Source organism: Pimephales promelas, chromosome 19 (assembly GCF_988280905.1).
Source record: "Pimephales promelas chromosome 19, fPimPro1.hap1.1, whole genome shotgun sequence".
NCBI lineage: Eukaryota > Metazoa > Chordata > Actinopteri > Cypriniformes > Leuciscidae > Pimephales > Pimephales promelas.
Genome location: NC_142787.1, coordinates 30,647,879 through 30,666,974, shown reverse-complemented (window position 1 = coordinate 30,666,974; position 19,096 = coordinate 30,647,879). Strand labels below are relative to the sequence as shown.

The 19,096-nt window shown below is 40.8% G+C and overlaps 1 protein-coding gene across 4 annotated transcripts in view; it reads left to right on the top strand.

Moving 5' to 3' along the window:
* The window catches only part of trpc5b (transient receptor potential cation channel, subfamily C, member 5b), a 36,964-nt gene extending 20,295 nt beyond the window's left edge, over positions 1 to 16,669 (top strand). For all 4 annotated transcript variants that reach the window (XM_039675950.2, XM_039675949.2, XM_089123467.1 and 1 more), the window contains 7 exons: positions 1,256 to 1,395; positions 1,493 to 1,815; positions 6,244 to 6,439; positions 7,424 to 7,633; positions 11,091 to 11,132; positions 12,532 to 12,621; positions 13,694 to 16,669. In XM_039675950.2, coding sequence (XP_039531884.2) covers positions 1,256 to 1,395; positions 1,493 to 1,815; positions 6,244 to 6,439; positions 7,424 to 7,633; positions 11,091 to 11,132; positions 12,532 to 12,621; positions 13,694 to 14,413 — 1,721 coding nt within the window. In that variant the 3' untranslated portion in view covers positions 14,414 to 16,669. The remainder of the gene's footprint in view (positions 1 to 1,255; positions 1,396 to 1,492; positions 1,816 to 6,243; positions 6,440 to 7,423; positions 7,634 to 11,090; positions 11,133 to 12,531; positions 12,622 to 13,693) is intronic.
* Positions 16,670 to 19,096: the final 2,427 nt, after the last annotated feature.

Here is a 19,096-nt window from a genome sequence, read left to right as displayed (position 1 = left end):
ATAATTAATTTGTATACATAAATACCCACACCTGCATGTATATATTTTATATATATTTATTCACAATTAAAGGAGAACTCCGGCGAACAATGAACCTTTGGTCTAATAAAACATCGGTGCCTAGTCAACCGTTCTCTGAGATTTGTTTTCTTGATAATCGAATGTAAAGAGTTTTATCTCTAAAAACTGTTTAGCGTATAATGCTAGTAATGGGGGGATTGACTAAGTAAAAGAAATCGCTAGTTTATACCACTAACAAGGCTCAAAATAGCCCCACACTAACACAGAAACATACTGAGGCTCCATACACGCAAAACGAAGCATTGGGAACTTTGTAAGAGTACAGACCGTTTAATAAGAAGATACTTTATGAAGACAGTTCACTTCGTGTATACAGACAGGAGCCATCTTAAAAAATAGTCTCGATAAGTCGATCCCCGAAAGCGGTTCATACAGTTCAGAAGTTCGCTGAACTTCATACAGCTCAGATCACTCAGCACGTCGTTCGGGGATCGACTTATCGAGATTATTTTTTAAGATGGCTCCTGTCTGATACGCGAAGTGAACTGTCTTCATAAAGTATCTTCTTATTAAACGGTCTGTACACTTACAAAGTTCTCAATTTTTCGTTTTGCATGTATGGAGCCTCATTATGTTACTGTGTTAGTGTGGGGCTATTTTGAGCCTTGTTAGTGGTATAAACTAGCGATTTCTTTTACTTAGTCAATGCCTCCAGTACTAGCATTATACACTAAACAGTTTTTAGAGATAAAACTCTTTACAATCGATTATCATGAAAACAAATCTCAGAGAACGGTTGACTATGTACCGATGTTTTATTAGACCAAAGGTTCATTGTTCGCCGGAGTTCAAATATTTGATATATTAATAACACATTTTTGTTGAATATGTACATGCATGTGTGGGTATTTATATATACAAATTAATTATACACACCACACACATATATTATGAAAACACAAACTTTTATTTTGGATGCGATTAATCGTTGCCCATCCCTAAAGAGCCCCTTAGTGTTTGTCAGTTCTCGTTAATGATAGCATCTTGTATTTCTCACGAGTTAAACCTGAGTATTTGTTATTAAATCGTCCGATTTATTTTTTTTTTTTTACATGACGAGCAGTATTTGTTTGATCTTTGGTAAAAAAAATTTAATAAAAAATTAAAATTAATTCGAGGGACACTTTTTTTCATACTGGTTTGAAGTTGTCATTTTCTTTCATCCTTGAAACAGGCTTCATCTGGGCAGAGATTAAGGAGATGTGGGATGGAGGTTTCACAGAGTACATCCATGACTGGTGGAACCTGATGGATTTTGCGATGAACTCCCTCTACCTTGCCACCATATCTCTTAAAATGGTGGCCTACTTTAAGGTTGATGCCATCATCTTTGGTTGTGCTGACTTAAAATGAAATGATTGTTGAAGAAGGACTATGGTTTTCACCACAGTGTCTGTTCTCTCTCCATCAGTACAATAGCTCTCGTCCTCGTGTGGAGTGGGAGATGTGGCACCCTACGCTCATCGCCGAGGCTCTCTTCGCCATCGCCAACATCTTCAGCTCGCTGCGTCTCATCTCTCTGTTCACCGCCAACTCTCACTTGGGCCCACTGCAGATTTCTCTTGGGCGCATGCTGCTGGACATCCTCAAGTTCCTGTTCATCTACTGTCTGGTTCTGCTGGCTTTCGCCAACGGCCTCAACCAGCTCTACTTCTACTACGAGACGAAGGCGTCCGAAGAGCCCAACCACTGCAAAGGGATCCGTTGTGAGAAGCAGAACAATGCCTTCTCCACGTGAGTGAAACGCACTGTGCAGTATTGTTTGTACTGTTTCCGGGGTGGTGATGGCGCAGTGGATAAGACGCATGTCAATAGTGTGAGAGACCCGGGTCCGAATCCACTGTGAGCAAGACACTTAACCCCTAGTTGCTCCAGAGGTGTGCGACCTCTGACTTATAAAGCAATTGTAAGTCGCTTTGGATGAAAAGCGTCAGCTAAATGAATAAAAAGCGTTAGCTAAATCAGTGTTTCCCAAACTTTTTTTTCTGGGGACCCACATTGTAAAGTCGATAAATTTTTGCGACCCAATAAACAATAAATAAAAGGCCCATTCATATATCACGAAGAGAATGTATACATTGACAAAATATGTATAACCATTTTTAAGGTCAGTTAAGCTTCCAGTTAACTATTTAAAAGAGATACAGATATTTGACAAAGCACATTTTTTTTTAATTAACCTGTTGTTGACAATAAGCGAAATGCAGAGGTGAAATGAGAAATGAAGAGTTGACGGGCATCTCACGGTTTTCATATTCTCATCGTTACAGTGTACACAATTTACTATAATAATTATTATAGGCTTAAATGAAAATATCCTGACAGTGAGACTTTGTAACCATGCATGGCTCACTACCACTGTATAAAAAAAATGGCTAAACAGGTAAAAAACTAAACACACAATTAATTATATATTCCTCTACCCCCCTAATAAATCGAATGCAATATAAATGATTATAACATAGTATTCAGTATAAATATTCCACATTTATTGGGAATGTTAAGGCTGTTTCATCCGATTTAAAACTAGATAAAATCATTGAGTGATTTGTGGTTTTTAAGAGAGAGGAGTGTCCGATTGAAACGCTTCTCATTAGATGTCACAACGCTGTTTAATAATAGTGTCCGGGACCGGGACTAAACGCAACTCCTTTAAGCTTTGCGTTTCGTTATCCACTGGCCCGTGCTGCCTAGTTCAAAGTAAACTAGTGAAACAACTGAAACCAGCGCTGTTTTGTTCTCTATTTGTTATTACTGACCGAGAAATGTTGATTTGTGAAAAAAAATGATGATTTTTATCAAACTTGTATATTTTATTTCATTAATTTCACTTAAATAACAATTAATAGGTAATTATCATTGCCATTTAAGTGAAATTACTGAACTTAAATATACAAGTTTGATAAAAATCATCATTAAAGAAGAAAATTTCAAATGGCATTTAGAGGCTTTTGCATCTGAACTCTTCATATATAGGCCTAGCACACTGAAAAATAGTGCTCGACTTGGCGACCCATTCAAAATCTTCCGTGACCCACTTGTGGGTCGGGACTCTGCCTTTGGGAATGACTGAGCTAAATGAATAAATGTTTTTGGGCACCATAATGACCAACGCAATCCACCAAGAGCTGACATTACGTTAGATATTAGATGATAATGACACAGCTCAATAGTCGGGCTTGCTTTTGCAGTAACAGAGGTCTCATAGCATTGATAATAATCGAAATGAATGAACTGTGATGCACGTATTACAAAACCCACAAGGAAGCATCGGTTGCCTTGATCAATGAAAGTAATGTGGCCGAGATGCCACACGCAGCTTAATGCTGACCTCCCGCAGAGGTCAAAATTTGAAAGAAATGAGATTGGAAACGAGAGTGGAAATGGTTATGATCTTCATGAGATTTTGCATCATAGCATGAGCCTTGAAGAATCATTTGATCTCAGTTTTCGAATACGAAATTATAGAGTGGCGCTTCATCCATCAACTCATGTCTAATGATGAGAATATTTTGCTCAAGGCTGTGCAGTGATAATGTGTTGGGAAATGGGAAGAGATTTCAATAGCCGCGTTTCCACTGCCGGGCCAGGGCCAAGCCGTGCTAGTGCGCAGTCGCGTTTCCACTGTCACTTCCGGGGCTTGATCGGGGCTTACTCGGGGCCAACGGCTAGGATTTCTGGCCTGTCGAATACCTTGGGCCAAAGCGGGCCAGCTCGGGCTAGAGGCGTGCTCAAGGTAAAAGGCGGAGTTTATCGGTGTTATGGAACGTTATGATCTAAAGCAAGATGCACATTTCACTTTTTTATATCGCGCAACTTAAAAAACTTAAACTTAAAAAAACTTAAAAAAATAACTTAAAAAATAAATTAATTCATAATACCCGCTGAAATGGGTTGGGTTGTATGACGTTTGATCCAGAAAGGCGTGTTAGGGGCGGGGTTTAGGGCAGCGCTGCGGGGATACTGGCCCGACAGTGGAAACGCAAGCCCGGTGCTTGAGGCCCGAGGCCACTGGCTCGGCTCGGCTCGCTGTTAGCCCTGGCCCGGCCCTAGCCCAGTAGTTGAAACGCGGCTAATGAGAACAATACATTTCAGAACTACTCTTGAGAGGGCAAATATTTGATTTCTTCTAAGTAAAAACAGTCTTCTGTCTGTCTGTCTGGGTCACTTGGTTGGTCCATCCGTCCATCCATCCATCCGTCCGTCGGTCCATCCGTCCATACATCCATCCACCCGTCTGTCCGTCCATCCGTCCATCCGTCCATCCATCCATCCGTCCGTCCGTCCGTCCATCCGTCCATCCATCCATCCGTCCGTCCATACATCCATCCGTCCGTCCATCCATCCATCCGTCCGTCCGTCCGTCCGTCGGTCCATCCGTCCATACATCCATCCACCCGTCTGTCCGTCCGTCCATCCATCCGTCCGTCGGTCCATCCGTCCATACATCCATCCACCCGTCTGTCCGTCCGTCCATCCATCCGTCCGTCGGTCCATCCGTCCATACATCCATCCGTCCATCCGTCCGTCCATCCATCCATCCATCCATCCGTCCGTCCGTCCGTCGGTCCATCCGTCCATACATCCATCCACCCGTCTGTCCGTCCGTCCATCCATCCGTCCGTCGGTCCATCCGTCCATACATCCATCCACCCGTCTGTCCGTCCGTCCGTCCATACATCCATCCATCCATCCGTCCGTCCGTCCGTCCGTCCGTCGGTCCATCCGTCCATACATCCATCCACCCGTCTGTCCGTCCGTCCATCCATCCATCCGTCCGTCCATCCATCCATCCATCCATCTGTCCGTCTGTCCGTACATCCATCTGTCCGTCCATCCATCCATCCATCCACCCGTCTGTCCATCCGTCCGTCCATCCATACATCCATCTGTCCGTCCATCCATCCGTCCGTCCATCCCTCCGTTCGTCCATCTGTCCGTCCATCCATCCATCCATCCACCCGTCTGTCCATCCGTCCGTCCATCCATACATCCATCTGTCCGTCCGTCCATCCCTCCGTTCGTCCGTCCGTCGGTCCATCCATCCCTCCGTCCGTCCGCCCATCCATCCCTCCGTCCGTCCGTCCATCCATCCGTCAATCTGTCCGTCCGTCCATCCATCCGTCCATCTGTCCATCCATCCATACATCCGTCTGTCCGTCGGTACGTCCATCCATCAATCCGTCCGTCCGTCCTTCCATACATCTGTCCGTCCGTCCGTCCATCCATCCATCCCTCCGTCCGTCCGTCCGTCCATCCATCCATCCCTCCCTCCCTCCCTCCGTCCGTCCGTCCGTCCATCCATCCCTACATCCATCCATCCGTCCGTCCATCCCTCCGTCCGTCCATCCCTACATCCATCCGTCCGTCCGTCCATCCCTCCGTCCGTCCGTCCGTCCATCCCTCCGTCCGTCCATCCATCCATCCATCCCTCCCTCCGTCCGTCCGTCCATCCATCCATCCCTCCGTCCGTCCGTCCATCCATCCATCCATACTTCCATCCATCCATCCGTCTGTCCGTCCGTCCCTCCGTCCGTCCATCCCTACATCCATCCGTCCGTCCGTCCATCCCTCCGTCCGTCCGTCCGTCCATCCATCCATACTTCCATCCATCCATCCGTCTGTCCGTCCGTCCCTCCGTCCGTCCTTCCGTCCATCCATACATCCATTCATCCATCCGGTCTTCAAATTTTAAATATTTTTCAACTTTCAAATGTTTTTTAAACTTTTCTCTGAAACTTTCAAACAAAGCTTTATTAAGTTTGTCTTGAGAAACTTTGCTTTTGTTGTCATTCAAATTTCAGTTGAGTTTTGAATAGCAGTTCCACATCCTGTTTACTCCTCAATTCAAATTCAAATGAAAAGTGTGTGATCACTTGACTTAAACTGTTCAAATATTTTTCAGGGAAATCAAATGTCTTCGATTTGTCTCTGCATATAAATATGGGACATCAAAAAGATCTCATCTATGTTTAAGAAGAAACAGTATGTGCAGTAATTGTATTATATTGCTGTAAGTTGCAGGCTGTTGATAATAGTGCAGGAAAATGGCTTGAAAGACCAATTTAGTTCTGCTTCACTCTGTGTGTGTATGTGTGTGTTTGAGAGAATCTGGAGAAATGACCATTTCTGCTTTGCTTCTTTCTTAATTTCCCTTCTCAGGCTGTTTGAAACCCTTCAGTCACTTTTCTGGTCTGTGTTCGGGCTGTTGAATCTGTATGTTACCAATGTGAAGGCTCGTCATGAGTTCACCGAGTTTGTAGGGGCCACCATGTTCGGCACATACAACGTCATCTCACTGGTGGTGCTACTGAACATGCTCATCGCTATGATGAACAACTCTTACCAGCTCATCGCTGTGAGTGCCTGCAAATACTAAAGATTATTGTTCATAATATAAGGGTTTATACATCAATTGTTTGGGATTGAAAGTGAACGTAAAGAGATTTAGAGCACTTATAAATATATTGTAGTATGTGAAGTCAGATTTAATAAATCCCCATTTTAATTATTAATTATTATTCACACTTTTGCAATGACACTTAAACATGCAATAGAGTTTAACCAGATGTTAAATGTCATAAAATAGCACTGTGACATATTTGATAGGTTCTTATATCATCTTATTCATAAAACTGACTCATAAAATATATTTGTATGGTGTAATTAAAGGAATAGTTTTAAACTAGATTTGCTCAAGGACACTCTTATTTGTCATTGACCCAGATGGCAATTGCACAATATTAAAGGAATAGTTCACTTAAAAATGAAAATTATGTCATCATATTGTGCTATTACCATCTGGGTCAATGACAAATAAGAGTGTCTTTGAGTAAATATAGTTTAAAACAGTTTAAATGTGCCAAGCTCTTTGTATTCTTCTTAGTTTGTAGTATTCTTTGCATCCATGTAGTTTCATACACTTTTTAAAAACTTTGAGAATAGAATAGAATAGAATAGAATAGAATAGAATAGATCAAAAGCCTTTATTGTTATTATTATACTCATGTACAACAATGTACATGCCGGTTTCACACATTTCATGAATATTAAATCCATTAGTATCTTTAAGAGACCATCATATTTTTGGAGTTTTGTGACAGTCAGATAGGCTCATATTTCTGTATTTTTCAGCATGTTAGTTATGTGCTTATATAAGCAACATTTAGAGCTATTTTCACCACCTGCGTATGTCTCATAATGGGAAATGTTATTCAAGTAAACACAATTCTGAGTAAATGTGCCTCATCCAATCACAACAAAAGCCAGTCTGGGACACTATCCCAACTGGCACTGTCATCATTGTCCTCCATCCAACTGGCTGTGTGTTGTTCTGCTGTAGGATCACGCAGACATTGAGTGGAAGTTTGCTCGTACCAAGCTGTGGATGAGCTACTTTGATGAGGGAGGGACGTTACCGCCACCCTTCAACATCATACCTAGTCCAAAGTCTGTGTGGTACCTGTGTGTGTGGCTGCACTGCCGTCTGTGTGGACACGGAGAATCAAGGCATGAGGACGAGTGTAAACACGGAAAACTCAAAGAGTTCACGGTAATGCATTTCATTCTGAATGCAGCGTGGGTTGTACATTATAGCCTTCGCTCAGTAAATGTGACACATCCCTTGACTAAAGAAAACAAAAACAGCATAATTGCCATTATAAACAGTGATTTTTGAAGAACCACTAAGTAGTGCTGAAGACAAGCACTGCTATTATTCATTATCGCTCATGCTTTGTTAACTCTTAACCCTGAAGATTGCATTTTGTTTGTGCTGTGGAAATAAATTTTTCCTCAGATCATGTGGTTTCTTGAGGAAAGTTCTGCTATTCATTTTCTAAGCAATCGGACTCATTATTTTAGCCTGGTGGATGGTGGACAAAAGGGACTGTCCAGCTAGAACAGTTTTGTTCTGATAATGTTTTAGTGACATGGGATATTCTTCATGCTGCAGTGGATTCTGGGATCCATGATGAGTTTTGTATGATGCATCCGGAATGCACTGCAGCATAAGCATGTCACCATTGTTGAGATACATACATTGATTCATGACGTCTAAGTGAGTCTAATAGTGTACAATGTGTTTTCAAAAGACTTTATCTGTTCAAAAAACTACTGAATCTCATGCTGAAGAAAGACAGGGCTACAATAATAAAAAGAAACTATAACATTAATTACACATCACCCATATAATCAAAGTTTAGACGCCGAATGCGATCAGTTAGTCAGGCCAGTAGATGATAATTATGTCAGCGTCAATAGCTAGCCAAACTACCTGATCACAGTTTCTCTTGGCTTTTTCGTCTTAACGAATGTGTCCTATAAACACACAGTTACAGCAGCCAGAGAAAAACGTTAAAAAGTCAAGGGGCAAGAGCCCGACTAAAGCAAACGCTAATCATCATAACCCTCAACATCTCTGTTAATTCTCAATAAGGACATAGATGTATGCGTCACATCTTTTTTGTGGTTTTGTTTCAGGTTTGCACTCTTTATGGTGGGACTTCCTACAGCCGCCATATTGAGTGTTGCAAAGCTTGTGTCAAAAATTCAATCGGCAAATTGTAAGACAGAACTACTGACGTGTATAACCATTGCGCTCACGTCTTGTGTCTTTTGTAGCGTCACGGCTTCCTAAAAACGCGGTGCTCAAGTTTGAGCAGTTTTACAGTGATTAATAGGATTCAATGATGGACAAAAAAACCTCTGCCCTGTAAAATACATCAATTATGAAATTAGTTCAATTCATCTATAAGGTGGTTCTGTAAAAAAAAACAGTGATATCAAAGACCAGATCAGTTCAGTTCTAATCCAAAAGTGTCAATGCAGTCAAATCAATAATATTGTTGAATATTAAGGGTCCCAAACTAAGCAAATTTGAAGTGGTAAGGAACCCAAACTATATTTTGACTCAGATCAATATTTCGTGTCTAATTATTTATTTATGTGCCAAGTAGCCGTGTAATAAGCGGGATAATGTACATCCATTGTACATCCGCTTCGCGTCGGGATCCTGATCACCCTGTCCGGGTTTATTCTCACATAACAACCGGCTGGACATTATCCCTTACATATATATATATATATATATATATATATATATATATACATATATATATATATATATATATATTTAATTGGTTTCAAGGGTATCCTGGCATTAAATAAGGTTTGGATTTAACCTACTAGGGCTTGTCTATTTGACGTCCAGCCTCAAGTTGCCCTATGTCGATTTTGGTTGCTAGGCAACCTCGCTTCAACCGAAATATCAATTCCCCTGACATCTTTCGATCAATTGAACTTCTCTCCTCTGTGAGGTGGACTCTACTGTTTCTGCAAACTCACTCGCCCACGTTCTCCCACACACAGCACATGGAGCGCACAGTTTTGGGTTTAAGAATCATTATGTAAGGCTGCTATCATTTATTTTTTCATTTTTTGCTAGCATTTCAGTGAAGAATATGTGTGTGAAATGCTTTTAGAAGACTTCAAGGAATAGTTAAAAACTCTGTCATTCTGTGGAATACAATAGGAGAAAATGTGCTTATGTAGCCCCGCCCCTTTCCGTTGCGTTCTGTCTTCCGATTTGTATTTTCACAGCATGACGATAAGATCTTACAGATTTATGAATGAACCTCTAGTTTTAAAATCTTCCCAGTCTACTGACATTTATGACATCCACATTACAAAGCACATGATAACTTTCATTAACTACAATAAGTAAATCCGCTTCACCAGCTCATTACTCTTCGACAGCGATGCCATAGAAATATACGGAGCTCAAAGACAAGAGTCTAAAGACGGCTGCAGGCTTGTTTCTCTGACGCATATACAGTATAGACAGTTATAATGAACTGGAGCTGTCAAGCTAAAGTTAACACCACATTTTTGTATTGTTTCATGTTGCATGGCGGATTGTTATTATAATGGAGGATTTACCGAGATGGTCCTCACTGCAGAACATGAAATCCACGGGGAGGAGTCGGATCCAGATCCAACTCATCCCACCTTACATATACATAAACCTACTCAACTCTGCCCCCTGATCCCTAAACCCACCCCTAAACTTACCCAACTCCACCCCCTGATCCTTAAACCCACCTCTAAACCTACCTAACTCTGCTCCCTGATCCCTAAACCCACCCCTTAACCAACTCAGCTCCACCCCCTGATCCCTAAACCTACCCAACTCTGCCCTCCGATCCCTAAACCTACCTAACTCTGCCCCCTGATCCCTAAACCCACCCCTAAACCTACCCAACTCCGCCCCCTGATCCCTAAACCCACCCCTAAACCTACCCAACTCCGCCCCCTGATCCCTAAACCCACCCCTAAACCTACCTAACTCTGCTCCCTGATCCCTAAACCCACCCCTTAACCTACTCAGCTCCACCCCCTGATCCCTAAACCTACCCAACTCTGCCCTCCGATCCCTAAACTTACCCAACTCCGCCCCCTGATCCCTAAACCCACCCCTAAACCTACCCATCTCCACCCCCTGATCCCTAAACCCACCCCTAAACCTACCTAACTCTGCCCCCTGATCCCTAAACCCACCCCTTAATCATCCCAGCTCCACCCCCTGATCCCTAAACCCACCCCTTAATCATCCCAGCTCCACCCCCTGATCCCTAAACCCACCCCTTAATCAACCCAGCTCCACCCCCTGATCCCTAAACACACCCCTAAACCGCCGGGTGCAAGATAGGGCCCTAATTGTAATTAAGTAAAACCACAAAAAAAACATGTCTTTACCTGTAACAAAATGAATGTTAACTGAAAGAGAACAAAATTAGAAAAAATATATTATCAAAGAGCATTTTTTAATAAAAATTACTAAAACTTTAAAGTCAAAGTGAATCTAATTGAGCATATTAACAAAAAATATAATAGTATGTAAATTTATATCAAAACTGGAATTATTTTATGATTGTTCAGACCATTCACCTTTGCATCTGTATAATGGCACGCATTTATTGTTGAATCTGTTTTTGCTCTATATGTTTTAGGAAAGGCACGCTGATAACCTCATCCAGAACCAGCACTACCAGGTAATGACTGTACCTATCACATTTTGGCATCCATGTCACAAATCCATTTTTCAGCATGCTATTAGATTCAACCCATGCGGTTAATATGTCAACAAATGCCAAAAATGTATTTAAATGAGAAAACAAACGTTAGCCGATGGGCATCATGCATATTCGTGACTCATTAGAGCTTAAATTGCAAGCCATAGAATTTGCATGCTTTTCATAAATAATAGGTCTATTTTAGGTAGATTTTAAAAGGTGCTGATCATGGTCATGCTGAAAAGATATCTTGATAGTATGTAGAAATACTGTTAATTGTAAGTACTTGCTCTAATTGCATTACGTCCTGTCCTGCTTCTTATTTAATAACCACTGGATGGACATTGCTAATGTATTAATACAGAGCCAGACAGACTCCAGCAACCTCTGGTGCAGGTCGCGACACTGTAATGAACGTCCCTATTGAAAGAGTGAGTGTGTGAAAAGTGTGTCAAGTTCCAAAATGGACAAAAACACCATAAAAAAAACCCCCTAAATATAGTAATGTGCCATTATGAATTCACAAAACCGGGAATGTAGCGTAAGGAGCCGTTTAGACTACTTTTGTGATGCATTTATTGGATTTATTTTATATATGTTGCTATTTTTGAGCTTGAGCTGTGTGATTGTTCAAAATCTTTTCTTTTATATTCTGTGGAAAAATGAAAGCATACAGACTTGGAACAACACGAGGATGAATAAATAATGATCGAGTTGTCATTTTTTGGTCAACTATTTCTTTTGTAGTGTAAGGTTGTGTAGAATTGCTACAGATAAATGTTACTAGCAAATATTTTAAGCAATAGCTGTTATTTTTGTTGTTGTCCGTAAGCTTGTTTTGGCTCACTCTTTATTGGATATGCAAATCAATGCTAATGAATGCACGTCCGGATTTTCTCCTTCAGCTAATGCATGAATATGCCCAAAACTCATTTCCACCCATTACTAAACTGGGATCTCAAAATATGCGCATGCCAATCACATCGAAAGTCCATCACCGTATCTTAATGTGATGGTTCATGATGCAGTGGTAATGTTAAGCACATACCACATCCATTACTGCAATGCTTTTCCTGCATTTTTTTTAACGGTTTCTGTATTCATATAATTTATTTGGCAATAAGACTCAGATATGGTTTATTTCTCTTGACCTCTTATACAGGCCATAACATTTGATTTGATTATTTGGATTTTTGATTTCTTGTATGGCCCTCATTCCTTGCCTGTCCGAGATTATATCATCATCACCTCATTTTGGGGATGCGGAAAGTCCTCGTAAATCATTCTGAAGAGGAAAACATGGTTGTCTGTAGATCAGAAGGTATTGAACATATCAAGAAAAATGTGTGTCATTCATCCTGTTTGTGGCTGTTTTCAGGAGGTGATCAGAAACTTGGTAAAGCGATACGTCGCAGCCATGATCCGCAGCGCCAAGACAGACGAAGGGCTGACAGAGGAAAACTTCAAGGTGTGTGAGGATTATTCCCTACAGTGGTCTCATTTGTTTTTGTGTACATTTGAATAGACACTGAAACATACAATATCAACATAGGCTACTGTCAGCATCATAAACGTAAGCCCTTTTATGCATGGGCAATAATAATGAGACCACTTTTCCAGGTTGTTAGTAAAGTAAAGTAGACATTATTATAAAAGAGCCTGGTTTCACAGACAGGGCTTAGATTAAGCCAGGATTTGGCCAGTTTACAGTGCAATACAACTTTTATAAATATAGGATTAAGTTGATGTGCAATCACAATGTATGTTCACCCAAACCTTTTAGAACATCTATTTAGCTTGATATGAATTTCCTTTCATTTCCTTATGTTGCTTTCACTTTAAAGGAGTAGTTCACTTTTGCTGAAATTAACGTGTTTGATGAAAACATTCCAGGATTTTCTCCATATAATGGACTTCAATGGGGTCCAAACGGTTCAAGGTCCAAATGAGAGTTTCAGTGCAGCTTCAAAGGGCTTTAAACGACACCAGACGATGAATAATCTTATCTAGGACCCTTCGAGTCATGACACGAAAAAAGATTTGTTCATTTTGGTGAACGAGTTCGAACGGGAGAGTCATGAACAGAACAAGGCGAGCATTTGTGCTTATAAAACTTAAACTTTTTTATTTATTTTTTTATAAAAGACTGTTCATTTCACTAGATTAGACCCTTATTCATCGTCTGGTGACGTTTAAAGCCCTTTGAAGCTGCACTGAAACTCTCATTTGGACCTTGAACTGTTTGGACCCCATTGAAGTCCATTATATGGAGAAAAAAATCCTGGAATGTTTTTTTTTTTTAATCAAAAATGCGACAGGATATTGTCCATCTCCTCTTGTATATTAAACCTCAAACACTAGAATAAGAGACTGATAATGGAAGTTAACAAACTCCAGACATGGGCGTATCCTTAAACTCCACAAGAAAAACCATAAGGACTTAGGCATGAGAAGATATGAAGATAAATCTCGTAACGTTGGGATGTTTCCTGTAATTAGGTGATGTGGTTAAGCTCTGCTAATTAAATTGTGTTTCTCAGGAACTGAAGCAGGACATCTCCAGTTTCCGCTACGAGGTTCTAGACCTGCTGGGTAACCGTAAACCCCCGCGCCGCACATACTCTTCCAGTAGTGATACCACTCAGCAGGACGAAACAGCTGAGGATGAGGAGGGAGACGGGCTCGGAGGACACCGAAGTGGGGGTGAGGGAGAGTCCACCAGATCCAAAGCGTCTGCGTCTTTTTCCCAATGTTACAGGAGTAACCGAGAGTCCCAATTCAGCGTGTCGGCCCTGTTTAGGTCCATGTCGGGGCCGGCCAGAGAAAGACTGGAAAGCAACGGCTTGAGGAAGAACACATCCCACCCCTCTGCATTCGTGCGGACCTTTTCACGCCCCAAGAAAAACTCTTTGCAGCGTTTGGGAATGCTGATCTCGCGCATGAATGGACACGTCCCGGATCCGCATGCGGGGACCCCGGGAGTTGCATACAGCGTCTCGGACAGCGTACCGCAAACGTCTTGGCATGACCCTCAGACGCTGGGACACTTTGAGACTGAACATAACCCAACGCAGGCCACATCTCGACGGGCGAACGGGAGAGAGAGTCTCCTTCTCCGGCCGCCGCTACTGCACTGTGCGTCCTCCAGCGCACAGCTCTTGACCTCCAGTGATGACCTCTGCCATGGCTGGACGGGACCCTGTGACATTTTAGGCTCCTCCAGCTGGGAACAAGAGGAGTCTGTTACGACACAGCTGTAGCGAAGTCAGCCTACTCTTACCTTTCACAGCTTAAAGGGGTTGTTCACTTTTAAAATAACTTTTGCTGATAATTTACTCACCCCCATGTCATCCAAGATGTCCACGTCTTTCTTTCTTCAGTCGAAAAGAAATTAAGGTTTAATGAAAACATTCATATAATGGACTTCAATGGGGTCCAAACGGTTCAAGGTCCAAATGAGAGTTTCAGTGCAGCTTTAAACGACACCAGACGATGAATAAGGGTCTTATCTAGAACCCTTCGAGTCATGACTCGTAAAAAGATTTGTTCAGTTTGATTAACGAGTTAGAATTGGAGAGTCACGAACGCGCGTCACAGAACAGAGCAAGGCGAGCATTTGTACTTATAAAACTTAAACTTTTTTTTTTCTTTCAAATGAGCTATCGTTTCGCTTGATAAGACCCTTATTCATCGTCTGGTGTCGTTTAAAGCCCTTTGAACAGTTTGCAGTTTGCACTGAAACTCTCATTCGGACCTTAAACCGTTTGGTCCCCATTGAAGTCCATTATATGGAGAAAAATGCTGGAATGTTTTCATCAAAAACCTTAATTTCTTTTCGACTGAAGAAAGACATGGACATCTTGGATGACATGGGGGTGAGTAAATTATCAGCAAAAGTTTTTTTTAAATGTGAACTACTCCTTTAATAAATTAACCAATTAGCAGTTGGTTTCAAAGATGGCCGCCGAGTGAAATGACTTGCCTTAAAGGGACTTTGGTTCAGATGCTCCCTTAACAAAAGTAGCAATCTTCTCGTACAAATCCATCTGATGTAAAAACCTTTGTTTAAAAATGTTAATTTTGCAAAGCTTCAAAGGAAATGTTTTTAACCTTCACTTTACAGACCAATCGCGTCGCATGCTCAGCTCTGCTGTGATGTTTTCCAGTGTTAATGCTAGTGCAATATTTTTCAAAACAAGCTTAAACTGCAGACTTGAAGAGCGTTTATTGGAAGTCCCTTTAGGAGCTCAGAAGTGGAAGTAAAACCAATATATGGAATATAATGTCCTGATACATAATGGCCCTCATTTATGAAGTGCGTACACCAAATTTCCAGCATACACCCAAAACTTTGAGATTTATCAATATGGACGTCGAGGTGGTGTACATGTACACACATTTTGAGTTAGTGCGGAAATGCCCAAAAAACAATTCCTAACACCACAAAACACACTGACAAACTAAAAGATATGATATATTATGACCCACTGTCAAAAAACAACAACATAGTAATTCTAAACTACAGTGTTTATTTTGTGCAACATGGACTTCAATGTTTAATTTGTGTGACTTTACCAAAGCATTTGATTTATAGGGATGTATTCCTGTATTCCTTCAGTCACGAACCGGTGCACTTTCCCTGATGTTTCAGGGATGACCAAAAAAATAATCAGACTGACAAAATAATAAATATGACATTCTTCTTTTAAATAATAATAATAATGACATTCTTCTTCTAAATGACAATAAGCATCACTAATAATACAAATCATAATAATAATAATAATAAGAAGAATATTACAAATTGTCATTGTCATTAATGTGAATGAATGGTATTCCACAACACATCATCATCACTATTGTACACCGCAATACATGTGACGTGATACGAAATTAAATGCTAATTGTGTCAAAACACGCATTGTGATTGGTCATTTCGGCTCCACGTCGAGAAGTTTCCAGGAAGTTTCTCTCTCTCTCTCTCTTTTTTAATTTTGTATTATGCTTAGGAACAAACAAAGATGACAATCATAGCACATAGCATACAAATCTGTTACAAAATAGCATACAAATCTGTTCTTTGCCGTCTTCCGTGTCTCCATGGCGTAAAATGAGGGCGTGGGGGGAGCGGAGATTTGAATATTTAGGGGCGTGTTTTTCTAATGACGACCGTTTTCAGCCGCGGGATTTATCAAGGGCAGGTATTGCGTACACCTGGATTACGCCCATAGACAAAACAAGAAGTGGACAGAGCGAATTCATTGGTACTCCATTGAGACAATTGAAGCCATAGACAGTAAAAGAAAGAGATTGAAGCCCGTTTTTGGCGATTTTTAGCACTTCCGTCCCTGACGCGCAGACTCAAACAGAGCTTGACGACGTAGATGTGACGTGGGGCAACCGTCTGTCTTCTAGTGCTGTGGCATAGAAATCTGAATTCCCTTCCGAAACATGCAGAGGCGGAGAGTGTGAATAGGAGCTGTCCAGGAGCTAGGAGCAGGAGACACTTTTGCCAGGTATTGTGATTCATTATTTTGTCTTTTGCCTCCCCGTTTCCCAATTGCCCGCGAGCTTCTTCTCCTGTCCATACGGTAATCTCTCTACTGTGCGACAGAGAGTCGCGTCGTGGTATGACGCAATCGTTAGCCTACTTTACAAAAAAAAAATGCTTCTACGGGGCCACTCGCAATATTGGAAACTGCACAATGTGTTTTTTTTTATAATGGAGAGGAATGTTCATGTAAACTGTGCAATTGTTGAATGAAAAAAAACTGCTTCTACGGGGTCGTGTCTAACATACGGGGTCTAACATACGTTGTCGTGTTTCTTTAGAAATAAATAAAGGACAAATTGGGTCTTCAAACGCCTCAAATGTAAAGTTATTCGCCGTCAAAGTGAGGCCAAAATGAATGGGAGTCAATGGGAATTATAACAAAAGTGAAGTTCTGCTACAAGATGGCAGCTCCCGTGAGGCTTCAACTTCCGGTCGATGGATTACTCCTTTGGGATTACATCTGCTTTTCAAATGTAAACTTGTAATAAAAATAAAATAAAAAAAACTAGTTTTCAAAGGTACGCACAGCTTCATTAATCAGGCGGTGAGAGGAGTGCCAACATATACACCCGTTTCTACACAAGAATGATAAATGAGGGCCAATGTCACTTATTGACTGACCATGAAGGGACATTTTAGCATCAGAAAATACAGGTAACAGGATGGAGACCTTAAGATGCATCTTTGTAATACACTTACGTCTACATTTAGCATAAAGGGCACCAAATGGTTTCAAATGAATCTTATAAGCTACAAAAATTATGCATCTATGTGACTTAATTTGTTTTTCACAGATGTTTTATAGCAACTGATATTAAATAGGGAGTTGGCTCCTAATAACCCCAACGCATGATCTAATATTTAGTTTATGTGGAAGTTGATCACTGTAGAATTAGATTATCTCATGTCAGGTCTTCATCAGACTCCGAGACCCTGAATCTGTCACAAATAATATGTCAGATCCATTCTACACTTTCTCTTGTGGGTTGGTAATATCTCACTTGTTTTGCTTTATCATGCTTTTCATTTATGCTGTCAGTTATCAATAGTAAATTCGTAAATAGTAAACAAATTATTTTTCTATATTATTTTTCTGACATAAAAGCACCTTTTTGTTACACCATGTAGAACTGAGATTTTTATACCTTGATTTGCAATAGAGGCATCAGTGGTTTTCTATTTCATTTCTTTTTTGTGTAATCTCTAAATAAATCATATCTGGCTAATCATCTGCAATGATTGAAACTGCACTTTTGCTGCTGGGAGTCATCTTTAAAGCAGGGTGACCAGGCATGCCCATTTTCCAGTTCTTGGTGTGCAGCCCCAACGAAAGGTCCCTGTTTTACAGCATGCAAGTTCTGCAAAAAAAAAAAAAGCCTGACCAAAAGACCGCTGCAACTACACTGATTACATGAAGAATTGAACATGGACAAAAATGTTGAAAAAAGACAAAATTATCAGGTTGACGGTAGTTTCATGTTAAATTAAAGTACGTTTACATGACAGCGATGTAATAATAATAATAAAAAAAAAAACAGGTGTAAAGAATATCTGAAAACCATACTTGAGTAATATACGTACAGCAACTTTTGCTGATAATTTACTCACCCCCATGTCATCCAAGATGTCCATGTCTTTCTTTCTTCAGTCGAAAAGAAATTAAGGTTTTTGATGAAATCATTCCAGGATTTTCTCCATATAATGGACTTCAATGGGGTCCAAACCGTTCAAGGTCCAAATGAGAGTTTCAGTGCAGCTTCAAAGGGCTTTAAATGACACCAGACGATGAATAAGGGTCTTATCTAGTGAAACGATCGCTCATTTATTAAAGGGCACCTATAATGGCATTTAAAATGTTCCTAATATTGTTCTGAGTCCCCAACAACAGTTTTACATGAATGCAATGACAAAAAACACTTTTGTTGTCTTATGACATGCATTTATTTTTACCTGATTTGCTCACCGATTCCTAAATGATTCATACAACGACTCATTTTTCCAAACCACTCCTTTGCGTGACGTTAATCGGCGGTGATTGGTCAGATGACGGACCCAGTCAGTTATTGTTTGTTAGCATAACGCATAAACATATTGATAAAGCACTGCAGTACAACAAGACGCTCTATTCTTTATGACAACTCCAATAACAGTGACAAACATTTCACATATTTAAAAAAAATTGACATTGGAGACCTAGAAGCTGCGCTGAGCGTAACTTACACACACGCTACAAAACCCATAAAAGCAACAATTATTAATAATACTCACAGGTTGTGATTCGGAGGAGGAAGCTGATCCATATACACTGGGTACTGAGACCTCCTTCAGGAACAACCGCTTGCGAATCCACATTTGAATTCATTTATGTTTTTGAATGATTCGTCATTAA